General features: G+C 42.7%; 1 protein-coding gene across 1 annotated transcript in view; it reads right to left on the bottom strand.

Annotated features, from left to right (window-relative positions):
- The window catches only part of LOC140476993 (unconventional myosin-Id-like), a 143,344-nt gene that overhangs the window by 47,827 nt on the left and 68,428 nt on the right, over positions 1-27,089 (bottom strand). The window contains exons 14-17 of the mRNA XM_072570059.1: positions 21,358-21,490; positions 16,229-16,395; positions 12,830-13,037; positions 1,573-1,796 (exon numbers count right to left, since the gene is read on the bottom strand). Coding sequence (XP_072426160.1) covers positions 1,573-1,796; positions 12,830-13,037; positions 16,229-16,395; positions 21,358-21,490 — 732 coding nt within the window. The remainder of the gene's footprint in view (positions 1-1,572; positions 1,797-12,829; positions 13,038-16,228; positions 16,396-21,357; positions 21,491-27,089) is intronic.

A 27,089-nucleotide genomic window follows, 5' to 3' on the forward strand; every position in this document is an offset into this window, starting at 1 on the left:
AAGCACAGACCACATTCCTGTCTATAGCAAGAATGACTATACATTACAAATAGATAGATTTCAGCTGCAGGTAAAAAATTAGGAACCATCAACAGATACCTCTCCGAGTTAAAATATAACTCATCCTGCACACAGATATATAAAAAGATATTTTCAAAATAATGTGATGGGTGGAATGGAAACCTGGGAGAGGAGTTCAATGGCTCCTGACATGTGATCCCACTGAGTTAAAAATTACACAACCGCAGGTTATAGTCCAACAGATTATAGTCCAACAGGTTGGACTATAACATGGTGTTGTGTGATTTTTAAATTTGTCTATTCCAGTCCAACACTGGCTTCTCCAAATCATGATCCTACTGGCTTGTCAGGACTTGCTGCTTTTTGATCATCCTTCTCTGGGTACTTTCACTCCCTTGCAAAAGACACAGCTTCACAACTTATAAAAGTCTCTGACATTTTTGTTAAAATCAACAGCTTAGAACAACTGGTGAGCTGGCTTTCTTCGGGTTTTAAATATTTTGTTAACTGCAGAGAAAAGGAAATGATCTTGCTTTCTGGAGATCTGAAGAATCTCCACCTATCATTCGACCCCTCAAGCTGCTCAGCTACTCAGGAACCAATCACATGACTGTTGGCAGGCAGAAGACCCTTATCATTAGTAATAGGTCACCATTCTGTGTGCCAATCAGCTACATGTTGCCAACATAATTTCCCTTTGTATATATATCCTGACTCCAGCCCATGCAAAATAAACTCCCCAGTACTGCTGGAACAAGCAGCAGTGTAAACAGAAGAGTCATAATGGATTCAACACTTTAACTGCTTTTCCCTCTCACAGTTGCTGCTGAGTTCTTTCAATATTCTCTCCATTTGTAGCAGTGGAAACAAAAATTGCAATGAGTGTTGAAAACTTGCTTTTAAAAAGTGAAGGAATCCCTTTCACAATATTTGTTTTTCTTTTCAAACGGTCAATTTTCAATTTCAGTCAACAATCAGAAATGCAGAAAAATAAAAAGATAATCTGATTCTCACTCAATCCACTGCTATCCTGGAAGGCTTTGAAGAATACTGTAGAGGTTGTTTGATGCATCAGAGTTTGGTGTGGCAACTGCTTTGCCCAGGACAATAAGTAGTTACACAGAGTTGTGAACAGAGCCCAGTCCATCAAGCAAGCCAAACTTCCATCTGTTGACTTGATCTATACTTCTCACTGCCTCAGAAAGGCAGCCAACATAATCATTCCCCTTCTACCCCAGTTATCATCTCTTCCAACCTCTTTCATCAGGCAGAAGATACAAAGGCTTAAAACACAAGTACCAGCAACTTTTTTCCTTGTGTTATTAGACTTCTGAATGGATCTTTTAAATTTAAAATTTAATGTTGATCTCGCTCTTTGTGCACCTTCTCTGCAGCTGTAAAATTGTATTCCTCACTCTGTTCTATTATAGCCTGCCTGTACTTCATGCAAAACAAAACTTTTCACTGTACCTAGGTACATATGACAATAATAAATCAAATCAAATCAAATCAAATACGTTTCTGAAGTTCCTTAAAGAAAATGCATCTTACCTTCGGAACAGATACTTCATATTCTCCTCGAATTTGACTAAGACTGTTGGAGGCGTTGGCCATGCCACACTCTTTCCATAGTCACTCATGCTCCGTACATTCTGGAAGCGTTTCATTACCTCGATGAGATACGCCTTGACCTTGAATGTTTTGTAATAACTCATGATTGCATAGACAGCTCTCATACCCCGACAGCGTTTCCTCGCTAGGGCTCCCCTCCAGAGCTGTGGAGGAAAATAGAAGGAAACTGCTGAATGCTTGAATTCTTAGCATTTTATTGTACGACTTTCATCTTTGAAAACAACCTCTTAGCAATAGGTCTTGAGTATCTTGTTTCTGTCAACTGTGTTCAGTGCATCTCTGTCTCACATTGGTATGAGTTCCCAGAATTGAGACCGCAGTCACTTTATCACTGATTAAAAATGCCACTCAACAGCACTACTGAATGACCAGTGGACAAATGGAAAGATATAGTTTTATTACAGGATTCTTGCTGAGGCTGCAGGTGAGAGACATTAGATGGACATTGATTGGGAATTTGTGCCTGGCTAGAGACTTTGGTGACAGGGGAGCGTTTGAATAGGTGTGGTGAGTGGTGGAAGAGCACTCTGTTATATTCCCATCATTGCCCCAATTAATTCCATGACAGGAAGGCCTGTAACCAATTAATGGCCACTTAAGGTCTTCATCTGGCCATTTCTAGGATAAATGTAGTAAGGATTCCCTCCAGGTTTATTGAGGGAAACAAAGAGATCATTGAGTGTCTATTGTTAATATTTTATTGTGAACAAGAAGTTCAAGCAAACTCACATTGGGTGCCAGACGGGCCCCTCTTTCAACTGACACCCAGGGTCTGATTGAGAGCCCTGACAAAGGGAAGGATGGTGGCATCCTGAGACTTCGAGATCTAAGATCTCACCTTGCTGCTGATTCCTTCTCTTAGCACACGTAAGCCTTAAATTCTCTCTGTGGTACCTAGATTCCTAACGTCATCACCTTTGACCTGGGATCCAAAGATTCCCTTCAACTTTGGGTCGGTGCAGTACTGACAGCAGCTACCACCTTGGCAGCAACATTGCCATCCAATGGAGCTTCTGGCCTGTTTGGCCAGCACCTCTCAGTGAGTAGAACTTCTGCTTCCAACCTCTTCCTCTCCGGGATGTCCAAGGGCTGTTTGGCGGCTATCAAGTGGCTTGTATACAGCACAAGGGGCCTTTCAAGTAATAAGTGATGTGGGGCCCTTACCACTCTCCAGTCAGCAACAAATACCCATTGCCTCATGAAAATTCTATTCTTAGCTTGGGCATGTGTAATAGAGCGCATAATGGAACTATATGTCCAGCTCACATTGTACCTACCCTGAGAATATTCAGGATATTGTTCAGGATATTACATTGAGTTTAATCTATTCTTGTTTCCATTGAGTTTAACAGAAATAAAAATCAATAGACTGATGTAAAAAAGGCTGCTAACTTACCATCAAACAAAATCATGATCTATGTGGCATCGGTAGACATAAAACCCTATATGACTAACATGTGTTGTGAGAAGGAGCTCTGATGGTTTTAATGATTTTTGCTGTGGTTATTTTAACCTGGCTAACCCTGTGCTAAATAAAGTGAACCAAGAGACAGTCCGAGCATTTTCAATATTTTGTATTCAGTATACATATTGTACACTATTGATCGGAGGATAAAATTGAGAAAAGGAGACTGCTGAGGCTGCTTGATGAATCCTTTGTGGAATTCAGGCTCAAGCTTCAACTACTTGATTAAGAACATTTCCATGAATAATTAATCAAAAATTAATAAATTACTGTCAGCAGCTGCATCTGAAGCATCCAGGTTTTAAACCATCACCATTGCCTCTCGATTGCTGAAACTCAATTGCTCTGTGTTCTATTTTTAACTTGTAGGTTGACCCCGTTATGTTATGTTCTGGTCTGTACCATTTTATCATGATTGTTAATCTAGCTACATTTAAACATACAGAGGAAATGTAATCCCTCCGGTGTCTGGAGGTGCAAGGGGAACAAAATTAAAACACAATGGGCCCTCAAACAGTAAGGGGGAGATAAGGATCAGATGTGTAATTACATTTCAGAGAAGTGTAAGAATAATAAGCAGTAATGTTAGAGGATTTTAAATACCCAAAGTATTAACTGGGATAGTCTTAATGTCCAAGGTAGGGAGGGAGCAAGCGTGCAGAAAGCCCAAAAATGGAGGAGGAAATTCCAAACCCAATATTCAGAAATCAGCCGAGGCAGGTGAAAGGTGTATCAATAGGGGTACATTTTAGAGACAGTAGGCAGAGCCCAGCTAGGTAGAGAGAGAGAGACGATGACTTAGAGGCATTATTGTTGCACTGTTAATCCAGGGACCCAGGTAATGTTCTGTGGACTGGGTTCAAATCCTACCAAGACCCATGGTGGAATTTGAATTCAATAAAAACCTGGAATTGTGATCTAATAATGACTATGTCAGAAAAATCTTTCTGGTTCACCAATTCCCCTTTAGGAGAAAGAAACTGCTATCCTTACCTGGCCTGGCTGACATGCGACTGCAGACTTACAGCAACATAGCTGACTCCTAACTGCCCTCTGAGCAATTCAGCATGGACACGAAATGCTGGCTTAGCCAGTGATGCCCATGTCCAGGGAATGAATTTGTTTATAATTAGGATAGCTATGATAAAAGATAAGCATGGACTGGATATAGAGGTTCTAAACTATGAGAAGGCTAATATTCCCAAGATAAGATACAATTTGACTGGGAGCAGCTTCTTACAGCTAAAACTGTGTCAGAGCAATGGGATGCATTCAACAAAGAAACAGCAAAACTACAGGACAAATATGTTCCTGAAAAGAAAAAGGGTGAGACCAAGATAGAAGAATTCTGACCCCAAGAAGTATAAAGGTTTGGTTTAATAAAATTTTTATGGCATGCACTGAGGGTATCATGGCAGATACACCAGAAAAGTATAAAAGGATCAAGGAGGATTTAAGAAAGAAATTAGGAAACCCAACAGAGCGCATGAGGAAGCATGAGCAAGTAGAATAAATGAAAACCCAAAAGGTTTTTAAAGAGTATGTAAAAAGGAGAATATTTATGGAAAGCATAGGGCCCACTAGGGTCCATAGAGGTAATCTGTATTTGGGCACAGAAGATGTGGTCATAGTCTTCCATGAATACTTTGAGTCGGTCATCAAAATAGAAAGGGATGGGGCAAATATAGACATCACAGTGAAGGTCTGTGAAATACTAGAGAGAGAGAGAGAGACAGAGAGAGAATACTTACTTATGGAGTTAGCAGTGTTAAAAGTAAATAAAATAAATTCACAGGCCCAGATGAAATATCTTTGAAGCTGTTGAGGGAGACAAGGGAGGAGATATGAAGAGCCCTGGCTGTAATTTTCAAGTCCTCTCTGGCCACAGGTGAGGTGCCATAGGACTGGACGACTGCTAACATTGACTCATTCTTAAAAAAGAGAAAGGGATAGGCTAGGGAATTACAGGCTAAAGGGTCTAATCTCGATGGTGGGGAAGTTGTTATAAAGGATTTTGGGGGACAGCATATTACTGCACTTGGAGAAGCATCAATTAACAAAGGTAATCGGCATTGACTTATCAAGGAAATATTGAGTTTGACAAATTTAATCAAATTCTATGAGGAGGTAACCAAAAGTTTTAATGAAGGTAATGTATCTGATGTTATCTACATGGACTTTAGCAAGCTTTTGATATATAACTTTGGTAAATGGAATTCAACCCAGAAAAGTGTGAGGCAAGAGATTACACTATAAATAGTAGGAGCTTGGAAAGTACTGAACATCTAACTTCATCCAGATCTAACTTCATCTCCACCACACCCCTAGTATTGGCAGATAGGTAAGATAGTTGAGAATACATGTTGAACACTTGCCTTTATTAGCTGAGGCAGGGAATACAAGAGCAGGGTGACTATGCTAGAACTGTATAAAACACTGGTTTCATCATAAGTGATGCACAGCATACAGTTCTGGTCACCACATTAAAGGAAAGGCATGATCGCACTAAAGAGGTTGCAGAAGAAGTTTCGTGAGATGCAATGTGGGTTGAAGGGCCCCTGGGAGCAGCAAATTTGATAGGTGACCTGATAGAGGTTTATGTGATGAGGGATATAGAGTGGATAGGAAGGCACTTTCCCCTTTGTGGAGGGAGGGATCAATAACAGAGGTATGGATTAAGATAAGAAGTAGAAGGCTAAGAGGGGAGCTGAGAGTTGAGGGAAAATAATTTTGTACAGAGTGAATCTGCAGTCTGAAACTCATTGCCTGAAAGGCTATTTGAGCCAGAAACTCTCAAAGCTTTTAATCAGTATTTAGATATTTACTTGCATTGTCATAGCCTCCAGTGGCATGGGCCAAGAACTGGAAAATGGGGCTGGTGTCATTAGATCATTGTTGACTAGCATGGACAAAATGGACTGAATGATTTCTTTCTGTGCTGTAAACATCTAGGAGTTCATGAAGCAGTCAACATACCTTTAATTAGGCCTATTCTACATATCCTTTGCTGCTGCAATGATTTCTGAATGCCCTACACTCCAACAATAGCTATTACATTGATAAACACCCTTCAGTGTAATAAAACTTCACAAGGTCTTCATGGAAAGGGTGGCATGTGGCTCAATGATTAGCACTGCTGTCTTAGAGTGCCAGGGACCTGGGTTCAATTCCAGCCTTGGGCGACAGTGTGGAGTTTGCACTTTCACCGTGTGTGTGTGGGTTTCCTCCCACAGTCCAATGATGTGCATGTTAGGGGAATTGGCCAAGCTAAATTGCACATAATGTTCAGGGAGTGTAGGTTAGGTGCATTATTCGGGGGGAATGTTGAGTAATAGGGTCGGGGAATGAGTCTGGGTGGGATGCTCTTCGGACGGTCGGTGTGGACTTGTTGGGTCTGTTTCCACTCTGTAGAGTTTCTATGACGAAGAAAGATTGGAAAACAAAGTTTGACAGTGAGACACACGACTAAAAGTTAGATAAAGTAAGTAGGTTAATAGCTGTAAAGTATACAAGTAGGAAGCTGCGCAGTTTCACATTAGTGGTTGCATTGTTGAGTCTGGTTTGACAGAGCTTGATTTAAAATGTTCAGAATATGCCTGTTCAAGAACTAACTTTAGATAATTTCCAGAAGGGGACATGAAGTATTGTTAATTTCCAATATGATGACAGGCTTAAAAAGCTCACATACAACACTATAGGAAATCTGAGATAGGACAAAGTAGGATTTCGGTATCTATAAATGTACATTTAGGTAATTTTAGCTTTGCCTGTTGGTCTGTATTTATGTGTTATTTTCTGCAAATGTATATAAATATGAGGTTTTTTTATTTGTATATCTGCATAGCTGCCTGTCTATGTATTTTTTGGGTTCTTGTGTAGCTGTGTATCTGGGTGCTTGCATGTCTCTACCTTTCTGTGTGCTATTCAGGTTATTCTGCCTCTGTTTCTTTGCTCCAGTTTCTAAAAGCGGAAAAATCTAATAATTTCAGATCCTCCCCCTAGGGCCAGATAAATGGCATCACTATAAAAGAACCGGACATTTATCAAGCTTGGCAGTAAGAGGCCAAGGTCCTGAAAGTAGGCCAGACATCTTTATGTGATCTATAGAGAGCTGAGAATGAAGAAGAGGTTTGTGGACCTGGACTCCCCCTCTCCATTAATCAATGTTGGAGGCAGCATCTATAAAACTAAATGATTCTTTGGAAAGGTTGTGATCAAATCTGAGCAATTTTAAGGAGTGTGTTGTAAATGTTAGAGTATTGAAATGGTGATGGGTGCTGCTGTACCTGCAGCCAATGTATTTTTCAGGCATAAAACTGGGTCAATATTTTAAAGGGGAAATATATTCAAGTTAATTAAATGTTCATTTATCTTTAGCAGCATTGAGACTGAGTGTGCAGTATCGGGAGGAAGACAGCGTTCAAAGTCATTTTTGTTGTTTGTCGTTAGTTAAAAATTGAGAGAGGGAGAAAGAGAGGGAGAGAGAAAAATCTGCTTTGTGAATAGAGGGTGAGACTGAGTAATTGGTTGTTAGTTTATTGTTTGTAGTTGATAAGGTTCACACAGGCAGGAGAACTTGGTCCCATGGAATCCTCCTCCTGCAAAATGTGGGAAGTCGGGATACTTCCAGTCTCCATGGTGACCACATGTTCAGCTGCACCTCCTGATTGACCTACAGAGCATCCATGAGTCTGAGGACATCATGGATAGCATAGTTATGAGCTGGTAATACAAGTTAGGGCTACACAGACATAAAGACATTGGATGATCACCAGGGAAACTAGTAAGTGCAGGCCGGTAGTGCAGGAGTCCCCTATGGCCATATCCTTCTCAAACAGATAGACCAAGTTGGATACTGTTGGGGCAAAGGCCTCTCGGGGCCAGCAGCAACAGTTAGGTTTGTGGCACAAGGAAAGAATGGATAAAGAGTTGAGCTGGAAAAAGCACAGTAGGTCAAGCAGCATCAGAGAAGGAGGGGAGTTAATGTTTCAGGTCAGAACCTTTTATCAGGTCTGGGGGAGGGGAAAGGGCTGTGAAATGGTGTGGGGGGAATGTTGCTAGGGGAAAGGTGGCTGGGATGGTGATAGGTGGATGCAAGTAGGAGGTGGCTGTGATTGGTCAGTGGAAGAGTGGAGCAGATAGGTGGGAAGGAAGATGGACAGGGTTGGGTCAGGTTAACAGGGGTGGGGTGGAGAGGGAGGGCTGGGCCTGGGATGAGATTGAGATGGGGATATTTGGAAGCTGGTGAGTTCTAAAGGCTGTATGGCTGTAAGCTTCCGAGGTGAAAGATGAAGTGTTCTCCCTCCAGTTTGCGTGTGGCCTTGTGTTGACAACGGAGGAGGCCCCAGGTGGACATTTCATTGGGGGAGGAGGAGTTGAAATGGATGATGACTGGAAGGTGGGGTTGATTGTAGCATACAGACCATAAATGTTTCATGAACCGCTCCACGAGTTTGCACTTGGTCTCTCCAAAGCAGAGGAGACCACATCGGGAGCAACAAATACAATAAATCAGGTTAGAGGAAATGCACATGAATCTCTGCTGGACTTCGAATGATTCTTTGGGGCCTTGGATGGAGGTGAGGGGGGAGGTGTTGGAGCAGGTTTTGCACCTCCTGCAGCCGCAGGGAAAATTTCCAAGTGTGGAGGAAGGGGTTGTTGGGAGTGTGGACCTAACGAGGAAGTCGGGGAGGGAACGGTCTCTGCGAAAAGTGGTTGGGAGTCGGGAGAGAAATATCATTTTGGTAGGGGGGTCAGGCCGCAGGTAGCAGAAATAGCGGAGCTTGATGTGTTGGACATGGAGATTAGTGGGGTGGAATGTGAGGACCAGGAGGACTCTGCCCCTGTCGTGGTTGAGGGAGGTGGTTTGTTTGAGGGCAGAGGTGTGGGAAATGGAGGAGATGCGGTTGATAAAGGAGCTACAGCATCGGGGTAAGAAAAAGACTGGGTGATCTTTAGTGATAGGGGACTCAATTGGAAGGGAAACTGACAGGCAGTTCTGTGGCAGCAACTTTTGAATGATATGTTCCCTCTCTGGTGCCAGACTAAGGGATGTCTCAGAGTGGCTATAGGGCATTCTGAAGTGGCAGGGTAAATAGCTCACAATCATTCTACATGTTGATACCAATGACTTAGGTAAAACAAGAAGTAAGGTTCTGCAGCAGGAAATTAGAAAGTTAGGTTAAGATTAAAGAGGGAGACTACTTAGATTGTAATCTCAAGATCACTACCAGTGTCATGCGCTACTGAGTATAGGAGTAGAAAGGTGGGTCTGAACAATGTGCAGCTAAAGGGATGGTGTAAATGGGGAGTGGCTTTAAATGACTTTACATTTTTGGATCATTGGGGTAGTTTCTGGGGAGGCTGGGACCTGTATAAGATGGACAGGTTGTACCTGAAACAGAATGGGTCCAATATCCTTCGTGTGTAAGGTTTGCTTGTTCTGCTGGAGAGGTTTCAAACTGAACTGAACCGGGGGAGGGATCAGAAGGTTGCAAGCTCCAATCAGGTATAAAAGGAATGCTAGAACAGTCTAATATGTGAAGAAGACATGGACAGGATAAGGCACATGTGAGGTCTCGAAAGCTAAATTGTGTCTATTTTAATGCAGGAATGCTTGACTGGTAAGGTAGATGAACTTAGAGAATTGATCATCATGGAGGGATTATGATATTGTTGAATTCATTCAGACATGGTTGAAAGAAGGACAGGACTGGCAGCTCAACTTTCCAGGGTATGGAAGTTTGAGGCACAATGAAATAAGAGAGTTGGGGGCATTGCGTTGTTGACAAAGGAATCCATCACTGCAGTAATGAGGAAAGACACCCTAGATTTCAAATGGGTAGAGCTCACAAATAAACAAAGGGCATTACCTTGCTGGGATTATATTACAGGGCTCCCAACAGGCAGTTGTGATCCTGAGGGGCCGAATGGCCCATTCCTGTTCCTGTTTCTTATGGTCTAAGCAAAATGAACCACATTATGACTGCTAAACTCACATAGTATCGTTATAGGCAACAAATAAAAATAAATTAGTTTGATGTCACAACTTTCATACCCTCCGGAAATTAAAAATGTTTTGAATTTGAGTCACTGTTACAATTTAGGAAATTCTGCATTCAATTTGCACGCAGCAAGCTCCCAGAAACAACATTCAGGCAATCTACATTGATGATGCTGCCAGGCCAGCAGCAAATGTAGGACTGGAGAGGGCAGATGATGCCTCAGTGTAATATCTCATCTGAGATATGGCACAGGGACATTAGAGTAGAATGTATTTGAATGTTTGTAAAACAATTATGGCTTTTGAAAAGGTGAATGTAAAGTCAGTTGCTTTGTTTGGAGTGGCACGGTGGCTCAGTGATTAGCACTGCTACCTCACAGCCCCAGGTTCAATTCTGGCCTCAGGTGACTATCTATGTGGAGTTTACACATTCTCCCTGTGTCTGTGTGGGTTTCCTCCTACAAGCACAAAGATGTGCAGGCCAGGTGAATTTGCCATGCTAAATTGTCCATTGTCGGAGGTGGATAGGTTACTCTTCAGAGGGTTGGTGTGGACTGGTTGGGTCGAAGGGCCTGTTTCATGCTGTAGGGAATCCAATCTAATTATCATTATAACAGTGATGAGAAGCTCATGTGTTGTTACCATGTTTAATACCCAGGTCTTATATGACAATAAGTGGTTTATTACATCTCAGTAACTACATACAGTTTAAACTAATTCTTAGGCATATTAACCAATACTAATAAGAGATAGAGAAGACAAATATGCCTCCATTAGGGCAGCACAGTGGCTCAGTGTTAGCACTGCTACCTTACAGTGCCAGGAACCTAGGTTCAATTCTATCCACGAGCAACTGCCTGTGTGGAGTTTGCACATTCTCCCTGTGTCTGCATGCGTTTGCAGAGGTGTGCAGCTAGGTGAATTTGCTATGGGGAATGTAGGGTTACAAGGATTGGGAAGGGGGGGAGGTGGGTCTAGGTGGGATGCTTTTCGGAGTTTTGCTAGATTGAATGGCCTGCTTCCATGCTGCAGGGATTCTCTGATCAGAAAACTGTGCCAGAGTTCATCTGGGCTGTGCTCAATCTCCTTACACTGCCCCATGCTACACCCACTGATGATAGACATCAGAGCCAGCTGAGCTTCAGCCCTGGTTAACCCTTTCATTTCTGTTGTCTTACATAGTGTCATAAGAAATAGTCACACAGACGTTATCCATCTATAACTGTCACTAAAAGATAGAAAAGAAAAAATTCTATACTCAGAAGCATTTAGGATTATTTCATGTCTAATCACAGTCTTATTCATTTAACTGCCTTCTCCTAGCACTAACAGCTGTTGTAAATGACATCACAATCTTACCGCCCCATTAACACCAGCCAGACAGCTGGTTCCATTTTGAAAAGGATTTACCAGCAGATACCCACAGCCCTTTGTTTCCAGAGGTAAGCCCTGTTTAATACAGGAGTTAGTGCCCTATGACATAATTTGGGACCTGATTAGCTTCTCAGATTGCATCTAGCTGGAGCCGGGGAATTATACATTCCGACCAGTTTCACTGATGATGGAACCGAAGAGGCCATTAAAGTGAATGACGAGTTATTTTTGTGGACTTTGCAGCTACATGCAGTGCTGGACAGATGCTGCCTCAGGATATCCCTCCTCCTTAATTCCAGTAATCCACTCTTCCCTCTCTGTATGTCAATTTATTTCACTGGCAGCCATCCTGGTCCAACTTGTGGTTATAATCTGGTGAGCTAATTACTGGGCACCTTTCAGCTCGCCTATCAAATTTTAACTTGTTGGCCAAATGCCATTTTTGACCTTAGACCCCCCTCAAATGTCAAAATGAACCAGAGAGAGACAGAGACCAATGCATCTCTTAATAGAAACTTGAATGGATGTTTAAAACGGATACAGGCTCAGAGGGTTAATGAAACACAAACAGAACTTGCTGGAAAATCTCAGTAGGCCTGGCAGCATAGATGGAGAGAGATCAGAGTTAACATGTCTGAACTTTTTGCAGAATGGTCACTGGATCCAAAATGTTAAGTCTGACTTCTCTCCACAGAGCTTAGATTAGAGTGGTGCTGGAAAAGCGCAGCAGGTCAAGCAGTATCCGAGATAATGGTGGGGGGGTGGGGGGGTGGGGTGCTGCGGAGAAGGTAGCAAGGAGTACAATTGGTGAAGAGCTTCAGGATAGAGGAGATGACCTGGGGTTGCAGTGAGAGAGACACACACTGAGATTCTTGTGGAAAGAGGAGGAGAACTTCTTCACGGTAGGCATCCTTGCAGGAGGATTCGCAGTAAGGTTAAAATCAACTAGGCAAAAGTGAGGACTGCAGATGCTGGAAACCAGAGTTTAGATTAAAGTGGTGCTGGAAAAGCACAGCAGGTCAGGCAACATCCGAGGAGCAGGAAAATCAACGTTTCGGGCAAAAACCCTTCATCAGCCCTTTCTCTCCACAGATGCTGTCAGACATTTGGAGATTTTCCAGCAATTTTTGTTCTTGTTTCAGATTTCCAGCATCTTCATTTCATTTGGTTTCTTTATCCAGAAAATTATTGTTGATAGATGGCGAATCAACTTTAGTTTTGAAATTGCTCTGGTGATCTGGCATAGATAAGGTGGACCAAATGGTCTCCCTAAGTTGTAAAGGTCTATAGCTGATGGGTTAATACATTGCTCGAATCCAAACTCATATTTTTACCTTCTGCAGAAACAGCACAATGAAAGGAATTGTTTCTTCTCGTGCTGATTCCAGTCCAAACAGCGTTTGTGGTGTACGAATGAATAGCTTTGTCTTTCCATAAGCAACATCTTGCTGGAAGTCATGTTGGTCTATGATCATACGGGTGGCTTCCAGGTCTGTTGACATCAGGTGATTGGGCCAAGTGTACTCACAAATCATCTTATACCTGACGCACATGTTTAAAGTTGTACAGAAATATTAAAGCATGTTCAAGTAACTAATATACCTTCAAGTATACACACACACACACACATTTATAGCAGGGGTACTTCTACTACTGGGGCGCAAACTTAATTTAAATCAAGTTAGAGAAAGGTTAGAGAGAATTTGGGGAGACTGTTTATTTACCCAGAGTTTGAGAGGTGGGAATGCATTTGAAGTCTTACTTGAAACCAGCATCACATTTGAAAATTGTTTAGCTATGCGTTTGCAATGTCACAAGTTACAAGGATTTGGATATGGAGCTTGAAAGTGGGACAAGGTTGGATAAATCTCTCACACAAAGCATGGACAAATGGGCTAAAAGATGTCCTTTTGTCCATACTTTTCTATAATGCTGTGATGTGACTGGTCATGAAAGCTTACAGTCCTTCTGTGGATCTGATTAATGATAGACTATGCAACTTTATTCACTAACAAAACATGGTGTATGTAGCTCTATCATTCCTGATCCTCTTTCAGCTTTAGGTAAGTTAACAGGAATGTCAATGGATATTATCTATGTCGTCTTCAACAGCACATTGAAGAAGGTTCCACATGAGAGATGGTTCACACAAATAACAGCACACGGAATTGGAGTTAACCTCATAATATGGGCTGATAACTTGTTAGGACGCTGCATAGAATGGAGATAAATTGTTTGTTTAGTGATGGGCCATGATGAATATGTCTGTGTCTGTGTTGGAGCCCCATACTTTCCTTATATAAATTCTAACAATTTGGAGCATGTACAGAGTTACACACCAAAGTCTGCAGATGACATAAACATAGGAAGCAAAGTAATTTCAGAGGACAGTATCACAATGTTACAAAGGAACAGGAACAGATTAAGTGAGTGGACAAAAATGTGGCAGATGGAGTTCAAGGTGAAAAGTGTGAGGTTCTGAGAAAGACAAATCGGGAGAGTAATAAAAACACAATGAGATGTAAGAGTTGAACATTACTGGTAGCATCTGTGGAGAGAGAAATAGAGTTAGCATGTCAGGTTAAGGACCATTCTTCAGAACTGAAGGCGAATACAAATATCTTCTTCGCAGGATCAAGGGTGAATTGCTTTCACTCCAGTTCAATAGGTTCTGAAACGGCTGTGAAGTCTAATGCATAATCTGCAGATTGCAACATTTGGGGAAGGTGGCTGCATTTGACTGCTGGTGGTTGTTTGTCAGCTGGCTGCTGAACCATAATGTAAGAATTGAGTCTTTATTTGAACAAGTAAAATTCTGACAGAAGTCAAAGAATGCCAATCCATTATTATGAATTTGCTTTCCATTTTTACTGTTTTCCTCTGCTCTTTTGAAACATCAGAAAAATCTAATGCTTTTTCCCATTTTTTTATTTTTGGTGCTAGCTTTAAAATGATCCTTCTCTTTTATTTGTTGTTGTAGCTTTAAAATAGCAGGCTTGTAGTAGTATTTTTCTTTCTATATGTAGCATGCACAACATAAAAGGAATGGTGAGATCACACAGGATTCTTTTTATTTTCAGCCATTTCAGAAAAATAACTTTGTTAAAATTTACTCATGGAATGTGGGCAATGCTGGCTGTCCCTGTTCTTCTGGATGGAAGTGATAATGAGTTTGAAAAATGGTTTATAGAGAGCCTTGTGGAACTTCTGCAGTGGATCTTCCATATGCTACATAATGCAGCTACTGAGTGTTGATGGTGGAGATAGGAAGTGGTTGTGGATAAGGTGCCAGTAAGGTAGGCTGCTTTAAGCTTCTTGAGTGTTATTGGAGCTAGATTCATCCAAGCAAGTTGAGAGTATTTGATCACACTCCTGATTTGTGCCTTGTAGGTTGTGGATGGGATATGGGGAGACAGGAGGTGGGTTACTTGCTGTGGGATTCCTAGTCTCTGACCTGCTCTCGTAACCACTGTATTTATATAGCTGGTCTAGTTCTGGTCAATGGTAACTACAGGATGTAAATGGTGGGTGATTCGATGATGGTTATCCCACTGAACATCATGGGGTGATGGGCAAACTCTCTGGGATTATTGAGATTATTTTTATACCTTGTGTTTCAAAATCTTTAAATTTGTGTTATATGTGAATAGTTTGTTTTATTCTCGTTTATCTTCATGTATATTATGCAACTATTTTGATTGTTAAAACTACATCTGCAATATTACATGCTTATGTTTCAGTGATAGATCACCTTATTATAACCCAAAAAAAAAGCAAAACATGATCTATCAAGACTTAAGTCTGCACAATGCCTTGTACACTAGTAACATCAGCTGGGATCATAACACACTGTTTTAAAGGCTCTGGTCTATCTGGTCTAGAGTCAATGTCATAATAAAACACATAAGATGTTTCTGTGCAATGTTGAGTGTGATTAATTAAATGGGATTGAAATTAGATAACATCGTTAAAGAAATTGGGCAGATGTGATGATGTCTGTTGATTACTGAGATAAGGAGAAATTTATTCATCCAGAGATTGATAAACCTGTGGAATTCTTTGCCACAGAAAGTGATCGAGACCAAAGCATTGAATATTTTCAAGGAATTAGATATAGTTCTTAAGGCTATAAGGATCAAGCTATGTGGGAGAAAGAATACTAAGTTGGATGATCAGCCCCAATCATATTGAATGGTGGGGCAGGGTCAAAGGGCTGAATGGCCTACTCATGCTCCTATTTCCTATGTTTTGATGTTTTATACATCAGTTATGGGCATGAACAGGGCATTCACTGTTGCTATGGTGGCTGGATTAGGCAATGCATGAGTAACGTAAATCTCTGCAAATAAAAGCTTATAAAAGTACATAACTATTCCCAGCTACCATCAGTTCTGAAGAAGGATCACTGGACTCGATATATTATCTAGCATCATAGGCTGAAGATACATTTACCACTCTACTGGGTCTACTGGGGAATAAACACAAATGGAAAAAGAAACTGCATAGCCAGACTTATTCCCTTTAAATATGTTTTTGACTACCAATAGCTTTCAGGGTTATGGGGATGGGTTGGATAAAAGGAGTGAAATGTTCGATCAGCTATGATCATACTGAATGGTGGGGCAGGCTCGAGGAAGCGGAATGGTCTACTCCTGTTCCTCTGTTCCTAAATGAATACTCAGCTTTCCACTCCTAAGCCTGTAAACATCAGGAAAATGCAGAATTAGATTTACCTCAGCAGGAAACGCTCATATGGTTGCCGATAAGCGAATCCAGCTCGCCGCACTCGTACATTTTCCAACAGTCCCAAATATTCCACCTGGTGTCTACAGCGTTCATAGTCAAAGATTAAGGGAGATTTCTGTTCATTTGGCTTAATGCATCGCACGTAGTAGGGTTCCTGCAATGCAGCAAAAGGGTTTACAAGACTGTTAGAATATATGAACATTTCAAGGTGGTTGTTTACATGTGTGAACTAATTAAACAGAGGACAGCACATAATTCAAGTTCATCATTAGAATGATCCAAACATCTTCCCCTTAGTACAGAGCCTTGATAGATCAAGAGTTCGAGCATATTCACTTCACTGTACAGAATGAAATGGATAGAACTGCTTCCTATTCACTCACATTGTCTAGAGTGTAATATGTCAAGGGCATTCCCAGTTAATCACTCTGCATAGGGTCGACATGACCATATGCCATCCTTCGGACTTCATTGTATGCAATTCCGATGGATCAAAGTGTTTCCCACTCACCCTCATTTTATAAAATTCAAAAAGTCAAACCGTTTCCTATTTTAGGCTCCTAGTTGGCTATAACAAAATATCACTCAATGTCCCGACCAAGTGACATGGAAAGTAAAGAATCTGTCAAAATGTAAGGTTGCTTTTCTTTGTTCCACTAAGAGTGTTCAAGTTGAAAAGACTGAGAAGCCCCATGTTTTCATGTATTCCTGATTTCCTTGTAGGAATAAACGTTTCCTCATCTCACTTGCTGTAAAATGACGCACACTAAATCTTATCTTTTAAAATAAATTTTGTTGATCTTTGCCCTTCAATGAAAATAAAACATAAATGAGTACCGAACAAGAGAAACCCATTCGATCCATCAGCCAGGATATCTAAAGTCCTTATAAATCTGGTCTTAGCCTGCACTGCACCTGGCAATTTTATTTCCTCTCACAATACTGTTTCAATCACCATAATCATGTACCCTACCCTACCTATTTAATTTTCTCCCACACACCTTCTGCACTCTCACTTTCTGCATGATATTCCCATGTAACAATGCTGCAAGCTAGTCAAATGTGCTTAGATTAGCCCTGACCTTGGATTATGTCTCAACTGGCAGCAGCAGGGGAAGGGGATAACTGTCCTGCATTCTACTCCCTTGGAAACAAGACTAAATAATTGTGATGGCAGAGAACAACGACAACAGTCCCTTGGACATGTTAGAACATATAAAACTGAGAGGCTGTCATCGAGATCAAAGCTGCAGGCCAGAGCCTGAATCAGTCTTCCAGAGGCCAATTTAGTTAGAACAGAGAAGATTTCAAGGTGATTTGGTCGAAGTGAAAAGTTGGAACAAAGTCGATTGAAACATATTGCTTCTTGTGATTGTGGAGTCTAGAACAAGAAGATAAGATTAAATATTTTTTTTATTTCAAAAATATACTTTATTCATAAATGATTTGATGGTCTGTACATTGGATCATGCCATACATATGTCCATATTTACAAACACAGATTCGACTTTATTCTTGTCCTTTACAATCCTGTGCATTTTTTCAATCTTGTATATATACATATATTTGGCTGAGGCATCAGCAGAGCCCAAAAAAACGTCTGTATGGGCCCCCTGTTCTTCTTTCGGCAGGCCGATCTTACACAGTGGTCTTTCCCCACCGCGCCTTGGCGGCAGCTGCCCCAAGCTTCAGCGCGTCCCTCAACACGTAGTCTTGGACCTTGGAATGTGCCAGTCTGCAACACTCGGTCGGGGTCAACTCCTTCAGCTGGAAGATCAACAGGTTTCGGACCGCCCAGAGAGCGTCCTTCACCGAGTTGATGATCCTCCAGGCGCAGTTAATGTTCGTCTCGGTGTGAGTCCCGGGGAACAGGCCGTAGAGCACGGAGTCCCGCGTCACGGCGCTGCTCGGGACGAACCTCGACAAGCACCACTGCATTCCTCTCCAGACTTCCTCTGCATAGGCACATTCCAGAAGGAGGTGTGTGACAGTCTCGTCCCCCCCGCAGCCACTTCAAGGGCAGCGTGCGGTGCGGCAGAGAGTCCGGGCGTGCATAAAGGATCTCACAGGCAGAGCCCTTCTCACCACCAGCCAAGCCACGTCTTGGTGCTTGTTGGAAAGTTCTGGCGATGAGGCATTCTGCCAAATGGCTTTGACAGTCTGCTCAGGGAACCGCTCGACAGGATCCGCCCTCTCCTTTTCCCGAAGGGTCTCAAGGACGCTACGTGCTGACCACTTCCTGGTGGACTTGTGGTCAAAGGTGTTTTTCCTCATAAATTTCTCCACGAAGGACAGGTGATACGGAACGGTCCAACTACTCGGAGCGTTCCGCGGCAGCGAGGCCAGGCCCATCCTTCGCAACACCGGGGACAGGTAGAACCTCAGTACGTAGTGACACTTGGTGTTTGCGTACCGGGGATCCACGCACAGCTTGATGCAGCCACACACAAAGGTGGCCATCAGGGTGAGGGTGGCATTGGGCGTGTTTTTTCCCCCATTGCACCGGTCTTTGTACATTGAGTCTCTTCGGACCCGGTCCATCTTTGATCTCCAAATGAATTGGAAGATGGCCCGGGTGACTGCGGCGGCACAGGTCCTGGGGATAGGCCAGACCTGTGCCACATATAGCAATACTGAGAGTACCTCACACCTGATGACCAGGTTTTTTCCCGCGATGGAGAGCGACCGTTGCCCCCATCTGCCTAGTTTCTGTCTCATCTTCCTGATCCGCTCCTCCCAGGTCTTGGCGCACGCCCCAGCCCACCCGAACCAAATACCCAGCACCTTCAGGTGGTCAGTCCTGACGGTGAAGGGGATAGAGGATTGGTCGGCCCAGTTCCCGAAGAGCATGGCCTCGTTCTTGCCTCGGTTTACCTTGGCCCCCGAGGCCCGTTCGAACTGGTCGCAGATGCACACGAGTCTGTGCACGGACAGCGGATCCGAGCAGAAAACAGCGACGTCATCCATGTACAGGGAGGCCTTAACCTGCAGGCCCCCGCTGCCAGGAATAGTCACCCCCCTCAGGCTCGCATCCTTCCTGATGGATTCGGCAAATGGCTCTATGCAACACACAAACAAGGCGGGTGAGAGGGGGCATCCCTGCCTGACTCCAGATCTTACAGGGAAGCTATCTGATTCCCACCCATTGATTGAGACTGCACTGACAATGTTGGTGTAGAGCAGTCTGATCCAATTTCCGATTCCCTCCCCAAAGCCCATTTTGGAGAGGACATCCCTCATATATGTATGCGATATCCTGTCAAAGGCTTTCTCCTGGTCCAGGCTGATGAGGCAGGTGTCCACCCCCATGTCCTGCACGTAGGCGATCGTATCCCTGAGGAGTGCGAGACTCTCAGAGATCTTCCTGCCCGGAAGATTAAATATGAGTTTTAATATAGAACAGCGTGTGTGAATATGATGTGAGTAAATGGGACTAGTGAATGAATTGTGTAGGAGTGAGACTGGCTTCTGAGTTGTGTGTGCTTGAATGAGGCATATGTATGGGACAAATGAATGAATATGAATGAGAAATGTAAATGTGTTGTTAGTGTGATATGTGCAGGTTGTGTATGTAAGTGAATGATTGGTGTGTGACAGGACAATATGATTGAACTGCATGCAGATGTGATCATGTGAGGGAGATTAGTGAATGAATTCAGTATGAATGAGACGCACCAATGAATTTTGTGTATGTGATTGAGCTTTGTCTGAATGTGTGCCTGAATAAGTTATGTACTGGTGTACAGGCTGTGAATAAGACTTGAGGTTATGTGTGGCTGTGAATTAATGTATAATGTACCTGTGTAAGTTGTGTGTGAACAAGTTCTGCCTCAGTGGGAATGAGTTGTGTATTTATGTCAACATAATACAGAAGAACCTCAATGATCCGGCATTCGATTAACCAAACTTCAGATTATCTGAACAAGATTGCAAGGTCCTGATGTGTGACTAATGATGTTACTGGCATCGATTATCTAGCATTCAATTAAATGAATGAAACACTCCCTGCCATGTCCTTTGGATAATTGAGGTTCCTCTGTAAATAGATTGAAGATTTTCGGTGTAAATTTCTATGTTTCTCTATTTCTATGATTTGAGTACTTGACACACGTGAATGAAGTTGTGTTTGAAGGAGACATGTGAATGAGTTGTTGTTTTTAATCTTTCATGTGATGAGACACTGACAAGACCAGCATTTATCGTTCATCCATAACTTCCTTTGAAATGAATGTCTTGGATAGTTGTTTGTGAGGCAGTTAACAACCAATCAAATTGTGTGGACTGGAATCACATGTAGGCCAGACCAGACAAGGATGGAAGATTTCTTTTCCTGAAGGATATTTGTGAACTGGATGAGTTTTATGGCAGATAAATGACGAGAGTTTGATGGTTCCATTCCAAAGACTTGTTTTCAATTCTAAATTTCTAATTAATCAGTTGAATGTCATGGTGGGATTTGAACCCATGTCCCAGGGTATTATTAGTCCAGTTACGCATCCACCATGCCACCACCTCCTCATATGAGTGTGTGAACTGTAAATGGACTACACCCACATGTGAATGAATAGTGATTCCCTTATATGCATGCGATTGGATTGTGTGTGGGTGGTAATGACTGCCAATGACCTGTCCCCTTACAAAGCACTCCTCAGGGGTCAACAACTTGCCAAGCTGTGCCCTAACCTGGAACCACAACATAGCGGTATTGAAGTGGGGAGTATTACAGTTAATTCACAAAGTTCAAGTTGCTACCATAACATACAGTGAGGCTCCAATGATTTTTTTCCAACACATAGCTGGCCAGGAATCTTTTGCACTCTTAATTGCCATTGGCATGTATTGGAAGGACTCAACCTGTTTGTATGCATTATGAACACACCTTCCTTAGGTGTCAAGTCTTGGACTGAGATTCCAAACCAGAACTTCTAGCTCAGAGGTCAGGTCTCTATCCACTGTGCCACAAGAACACAACACAACCAGCATGGGGAAGAGGGAAGCAATGATGAAGATCAGACTAGGTGAACAATGATGAACATCAGAGAGGATTTGCAATGTACTGTCATTGTAATGTATGAACAGGGCAGTTGGCTGTTTGACTCAGACAAACTCTCTTTACCTTACATTCCAAGTTAACAATGAGTGCAATCATGGAACTCCTGAAGAGGGTCGCGGCAGTCAGAGGTCGTTTGGTGACCTCTGTAATACTCAGTTTCCCATCTGGCCACATGTCTTTCAACACAGGGTTAGAACTAAAAGCAGAAAAATGCATATGTCAGATCATTAATTATGATAGATTTTAACCCATCAAGACCAGCTGTAAAGTACAAGAAATGTGGAGTTGTTCTCTTTGCTTAATTGCAACATTGAATAAGATTCCTAGGACAGGAACAGCACTGATTAGATCCAAAGTACAGTTCCCTTAATGTTGACCCATCAAAAAGTCACAGAATTAGTATAACACACATTAGATACAGACAGAAGATATCACCTTTCCAACTCCACTGCATTGATTGTGATGTATTTAGGTGACCCCTGTCTCCCCAAGTATCAGGAAATTTATATTTCTCATGCTGTGAATAAGCTTACTTCTAGAATTGAATCTGATCATTTTGGACTGATTGGAGTGTGATTATGTATTTTGAGTTGGAAATAGTGTCCACGCCGGGAATGGAGCATGCCAATACCTATTTTGGAGGTAGGTCTTTGGTGCAGGTGCTGGAATGGTATACTGGAAGTTTGTGAGTTCAGCTGATCACAATAACACTGATTTGTCATTTTCCACTTGACCACCTTGTCCAACCTTAGCTCCTCAGGAAGCTATTTACCTACCTCAACTTAAGGAACAATGTCTGTAACATATACACTTCACTAAACAGGAGTGTTCCAAAATTACCATTGATTGCATCCAATATAGGGGCTGGGTGATGGTAGCATTGCCAGTGTGTGTGAGAATGTTATGGGCATACATATTTTGACATCAGGCTTTTCTCACATCTCTCATTTCACCTGCCCATGTTTTGTAAGGGAAGTGGCTCAGTAAGTAAAGAGAGTTCAAAGTATTTCATTCTGGCTGCCAAGACAGAGTGGGCTTCTAACTGCATGGATATCGCTTTGGGATATTGCATGTAAATTTAGAGGTGTACTATTCCACTTTCTCAGTGTCCAGCTGATGTGTGCCCACACCAAGTGCTTCATGATTCTCCATTATCCCGGCAGCAGTTTAGATTTGATTACTTACAGAGTGGAAACAGGCCCTTTGGCCCACCAAGTCCCACACCAACCCGCTGCCCACCCATTCCCCTACATTTACTCCTTCGCATAACACTACGGGCAATTTAGCTTGGCCAATTCACATAAGCTGCACATTTTTGGACTGTGGGAGGAAACCGGAGCAAACCCACACAGACACGGAAAGAATGTGCAAACTCCGCACAGTCAGTCGCCTGAGGTGGGAATTGAACCCGGTCTCTGGTGCTGTGAGGCAGCAGTGCTAACTGCTGTGCCACCGTGCCGCCCATGGTGACCCTTTTTTTTTCTTTCACATCAGTGCCATTTTATTGGTGTGGTGTTTTGACCCATCATTCTGTGCCAGTCCACTGTATTGTAAACAAGTGGGTGACCATGATAATCCAAAAAGTGGCTCCTGGGCAACAAGGGTTCTGCTGATTACCTAGCTCATAACTTTAGACAACAACTGATGTATGCATTCTCACCAGCCTGTGGTATTCTGGTTTTGTTAGTTTGCTGCAACTAATCCTCCCTTCTCTACACAGAGCCTTTCTACTTTTCTGTGGTAGAGAATAAACCACTGAGGAATCTAATGTCTCGCATAACAAGGTCATTTATTGCACAATAGTAATAAAACAGCACTAATTAGCTTCCAAACAAAAAAAACCCAAAAGACTGTGGATGCTGGAAATCAGAAACAAAATCAGAATTTTTCAGAAAAACTCAGCGGGTTAAGGCAGCATCTTCGGAGAGAAAGCAGAGTTAGCGCTTTAAATCCAGTGACCCTTCCTCAAAACTGTTTTATCTGTTCTAAAGAAAGATCACAGGACCTGAAATGTTAATTCTAAACAAATGGTGCACAAATCTTACATAACAAAATAATTTATTTCATGATAGCAGGAGATAACAGGCATAATTACTGAGGACTTCTGGCTGCTGTACATAGTACATCTCTCCCTTAGTTACTTGTACAGAACTTAACTGTTTCCAATCAAAAACCATATGCACCATTAGATTGAGTGGAGCTCAATGTAACATGAGTATTAACTCCTTCTGACCCATTACTTTATATAACCCTGCACAATCTTAATATCATGGGGCCATCAGGTAGACACTGATCAGCCAAGGAGCAAGAGATGGAGGAGAAAGGGGGAGGAATGGAGGTCACAACTAGCACATTTCCTTTTCAGCCAGACTGTCTACGTTGGATTCATCTGACTGCAGAAGTAAAAATTTCAAGATTAATTTTCCATTCACCACCATCAAATATGTTGCCTTCCATCCGTTATTGATCACTATAAGGACCATAGTGCTGAAATACAAGCCAGTACAAAACATTCCAAACACCATTTATATAACTTTATAAATGAACCATCCAGTATTCCATTAGAAAGTCAACTCATCACCGGTGTGTATTCCCTTCCTGTCTACCACGTGCCTTTATCATCCTTGTGGCTACAGCCTGGTCAGTGTAACGCTACTGACATTTATTTGGGGCAACTGAAGATGTCCTTGCAGGTTGACCCCGAGTAGCTGTGGATCTAAAGAATCAGATTTGGACTGCACCATCTCAGTATGGGCAGTAACAGTGGTAGGAAAAAGAATGCTAGTGTTCCGAGAGAGGATAGCAAGTTGTGTTCCACTGTCACTGCCCCCAGAGTGACACTGGAGAAACCTTATCAATGTGTTGGAGGACATCCACTGAGACCCTGCAAGCTCTTTTAACACTGGAACCTGAAGCCATGATGGCAGCATGTGTACAACAAGGTGGCGTGAATTTAGTCTGAGCTTCCACCACAGCACCAAGACAGTGGATTCTGCTTGAGTTGCAATGAAACCTAATATGGCAGCCCTCAGACATTGCATCATGACTGGGTTCAGCGTATGGCAGTGCAACTGCCCAGCAACTCCATTAATGTGAAACCTCTACTGGAATTCTTCATAGTCACCAGCATTGTACATGGGATAGCTGGTAGAACTGTCAATGTACCACACATTGCTCTGTATGCCCATCAGCCTCCTCTTATAATGCCCCATATGAATTCAATAGACAATAGACAATAGACAATAGACAATAGATGCAGGAGTAGGCCATTCTGCCCTTCGAGCCTGCACCGCCATTCAATATGATCATGGCTGATCATTCCTAATTAGTATCCTGTTCCAGCCTTAACTCCGTACCCCTTGACTCCACTATCTTTAAGAGCTCTATCCAATTCTTTCTTAAAAGAATCCAGAGACTGGGCCTCCACTGCCCTCTGGGGCAGAGCATTCCACACAGCCACCACTCTCTGGGTGAAGTAGTTTCTCCTCATCTCTGTCCTAAATGGTCTACCCCGTATTTTTAAGTTGTGTCCTCTGGTTCGGCACTCCCCCATCAACGGAAATATGTTCCCTCCTGCCAGAGTGTCCAATCCTTTCATAAGCCTATACGTTTCAATCAGATCCCCTCTCAGTCTTCTAAACTCAAGGGTATACAAGCCCAGTCGCTTCAGTCTTTCCGTGTAAGGCAATCCTGCCATTCCAGGAATTGACCTCGTGAACCTACGCTGCACTCCCTCAATAGCCAGAATGTCTTTCCTCAAATTTGGAGACCAGAACTGTACACAGTACTCCAGGTGTGGTCTCACCAGGGCCCTGTACAGCTGCAGAAGCACCTCTTTGCTTCTATACTCAATCCCTCTTGTTATGAAGGCCAGCATGCTATTAGCCTTCTTCACGACCTGCTGTACCTGCATGCTTGCCTTCATTGACTGGTGGACAAGAACACCCAGATCTCTCTGAACAGCCCCTTTACCTAATTTGATACCATTGAGGTAGTAATCTGCCTTCCTGTTCTTGCCACCAAAGTGGATAACCAGACATTTATCCACATTAAACTGCATCTGCCATGCATCTGCCCACTCACCTAACTTGTCCAGGTCACCCTGTAATCCCCTAACATCCTCATCACATTTTACCCTACCACCTAGCTTTGTGTCATCAGCAAATTTGCTAATGTTATTGCTGATACCATCTTCTATATCATTTACATATATTGTAAAAAGCTGCGGTCCCAGCACGGATCCCTGCGGTACCCCACTGGTCACTGCCTGCCATTTCGAAATGGAGCTGTTAATCACTACCCTTTGTTTCCTATTAGCCAACCAATTCTCTATCCAATCTAGTACTTTGCCCCCAATCCCGTGCGCCCTAATTTTACTCACTAACCTCTTGTGTGGGACTTTATCAAAAGCTTTCTGAAAGTCCAGGTACACTACATCCACTGGATCTCCCTCGTCCTATCTGAATTCCTATCTGAATCCTCTGCAGCAGAGTCTATGAGGTTGACACCATGCTTTCCTTCCCCTCTGGGAGCAGGCTGGTTTTGTCTGATATCTCACCACACGCTGATCCAGCCTCTAAGCCTTCCTCTAAAGTATAGACAGTCAGTATCTGAATTGATGGCTGTGAGAGTCAGAGTGAGTGACGGTGTTGCTTCATCAACTTCTTCTTCCTCTGCCCCTTCTTACTCCTGCACCACTGCTTGATGAACAGGCAGCTCTTAAGAATCTGAAAGGAGAAATGCACAAGGGAAGGGTTGTTGTGAGTGCAGGTGAGGGAAAGGCAGGAGCTGCATGTTTACACCACCTTCAGTTTGTAAGTCTACCGATTGTGGAATGAGGAGCAATTGGGATTTGAGAAAAAAAAGTTCATTTGTGCAGATATCACCATCATCAATGGATTTAGCCTTGTCACCTGGTATGGTCTCAATCATAATCACTCTAATGTTGGCCAGTGCCATCGCTGTTGGGGTGAGAACATGCAACCTATTAACTGCCAGTTAGGTGGTGCTTCCTCCAGTTGTGATACACCTGTATTTGCTGACTAGCTGATCATGTGTCTGTAAGATGTGGGTGTGAGGCTTTCAGCAATGCTAAGTACGATGAAACTATGGATATGAAGTATGATCCATTGTTGGTCACTGAGTGAAGATGGGCTGGTGAATTGTCCAAACAACAGGCGCTTAGTTGTAAGGCAATGCTATTTACACTCACGTGAGACCATGTGGAGGAGATGGTTACACACTAATGAAGTTAGTGGACTAGTAATCATGAAGCTCAGGAAAATGTTAAAGCTCTGCGGATACAGGTTCAAATCCCAACCCAGCAGCTGGGGAATTTTAATTCACTGAATAAATCTTGAATTGAAAACATATCTCAGAAATGATGAAGTTATTGTGGTTATTGCAAAAGCACAACTGGTTCATTGATGTTCCAGAGAAAGGAATTCTGCCATGCTGGGGCCTCCACACTGGGCATTGACTGTTACAGCTGTCTGCTCACAGTGCCTATGTAGTATCAATCTGGAAGGCCTCTAGTTCCCCTATGGACAGACAATCTCTCTTCTTCTGTAAAGAGGCTCTAGTACTTGTTCTTGGACCATTAGAGCATGGCCTCTGTTCTTGTACACCATTCTTTTTGTTCACACACACGACTCCTGGCACTTCCTGTGCTTGATACAGCTAAATGCACCTTCCCCTTTATCAGGTGCAAACTGACTTTAAGAAGCATGGTAAACTTTGAGTTGTGATAGCTTTGCAGAAGTTTGCAACCCCAAGATGCCATTCCATGAATAGAT

Source organism: Chiloscyllium punctatum, chromosome 5 (assembly GCF_047496795.1).
Source record: "Chiloscyllium punctatum isolate Juve2018m chromosome 5, sChiPun1.3, whole genome shotgun sequence".
In the NCBI taxonomy this organism is placed as follows: Eukaryota; Metazoa; Chordata; class Chondrichthyes; order Orectolobiformes; family Hemiscylliidae; genus Chiloscyllium; species Chiloscyllium punctatum.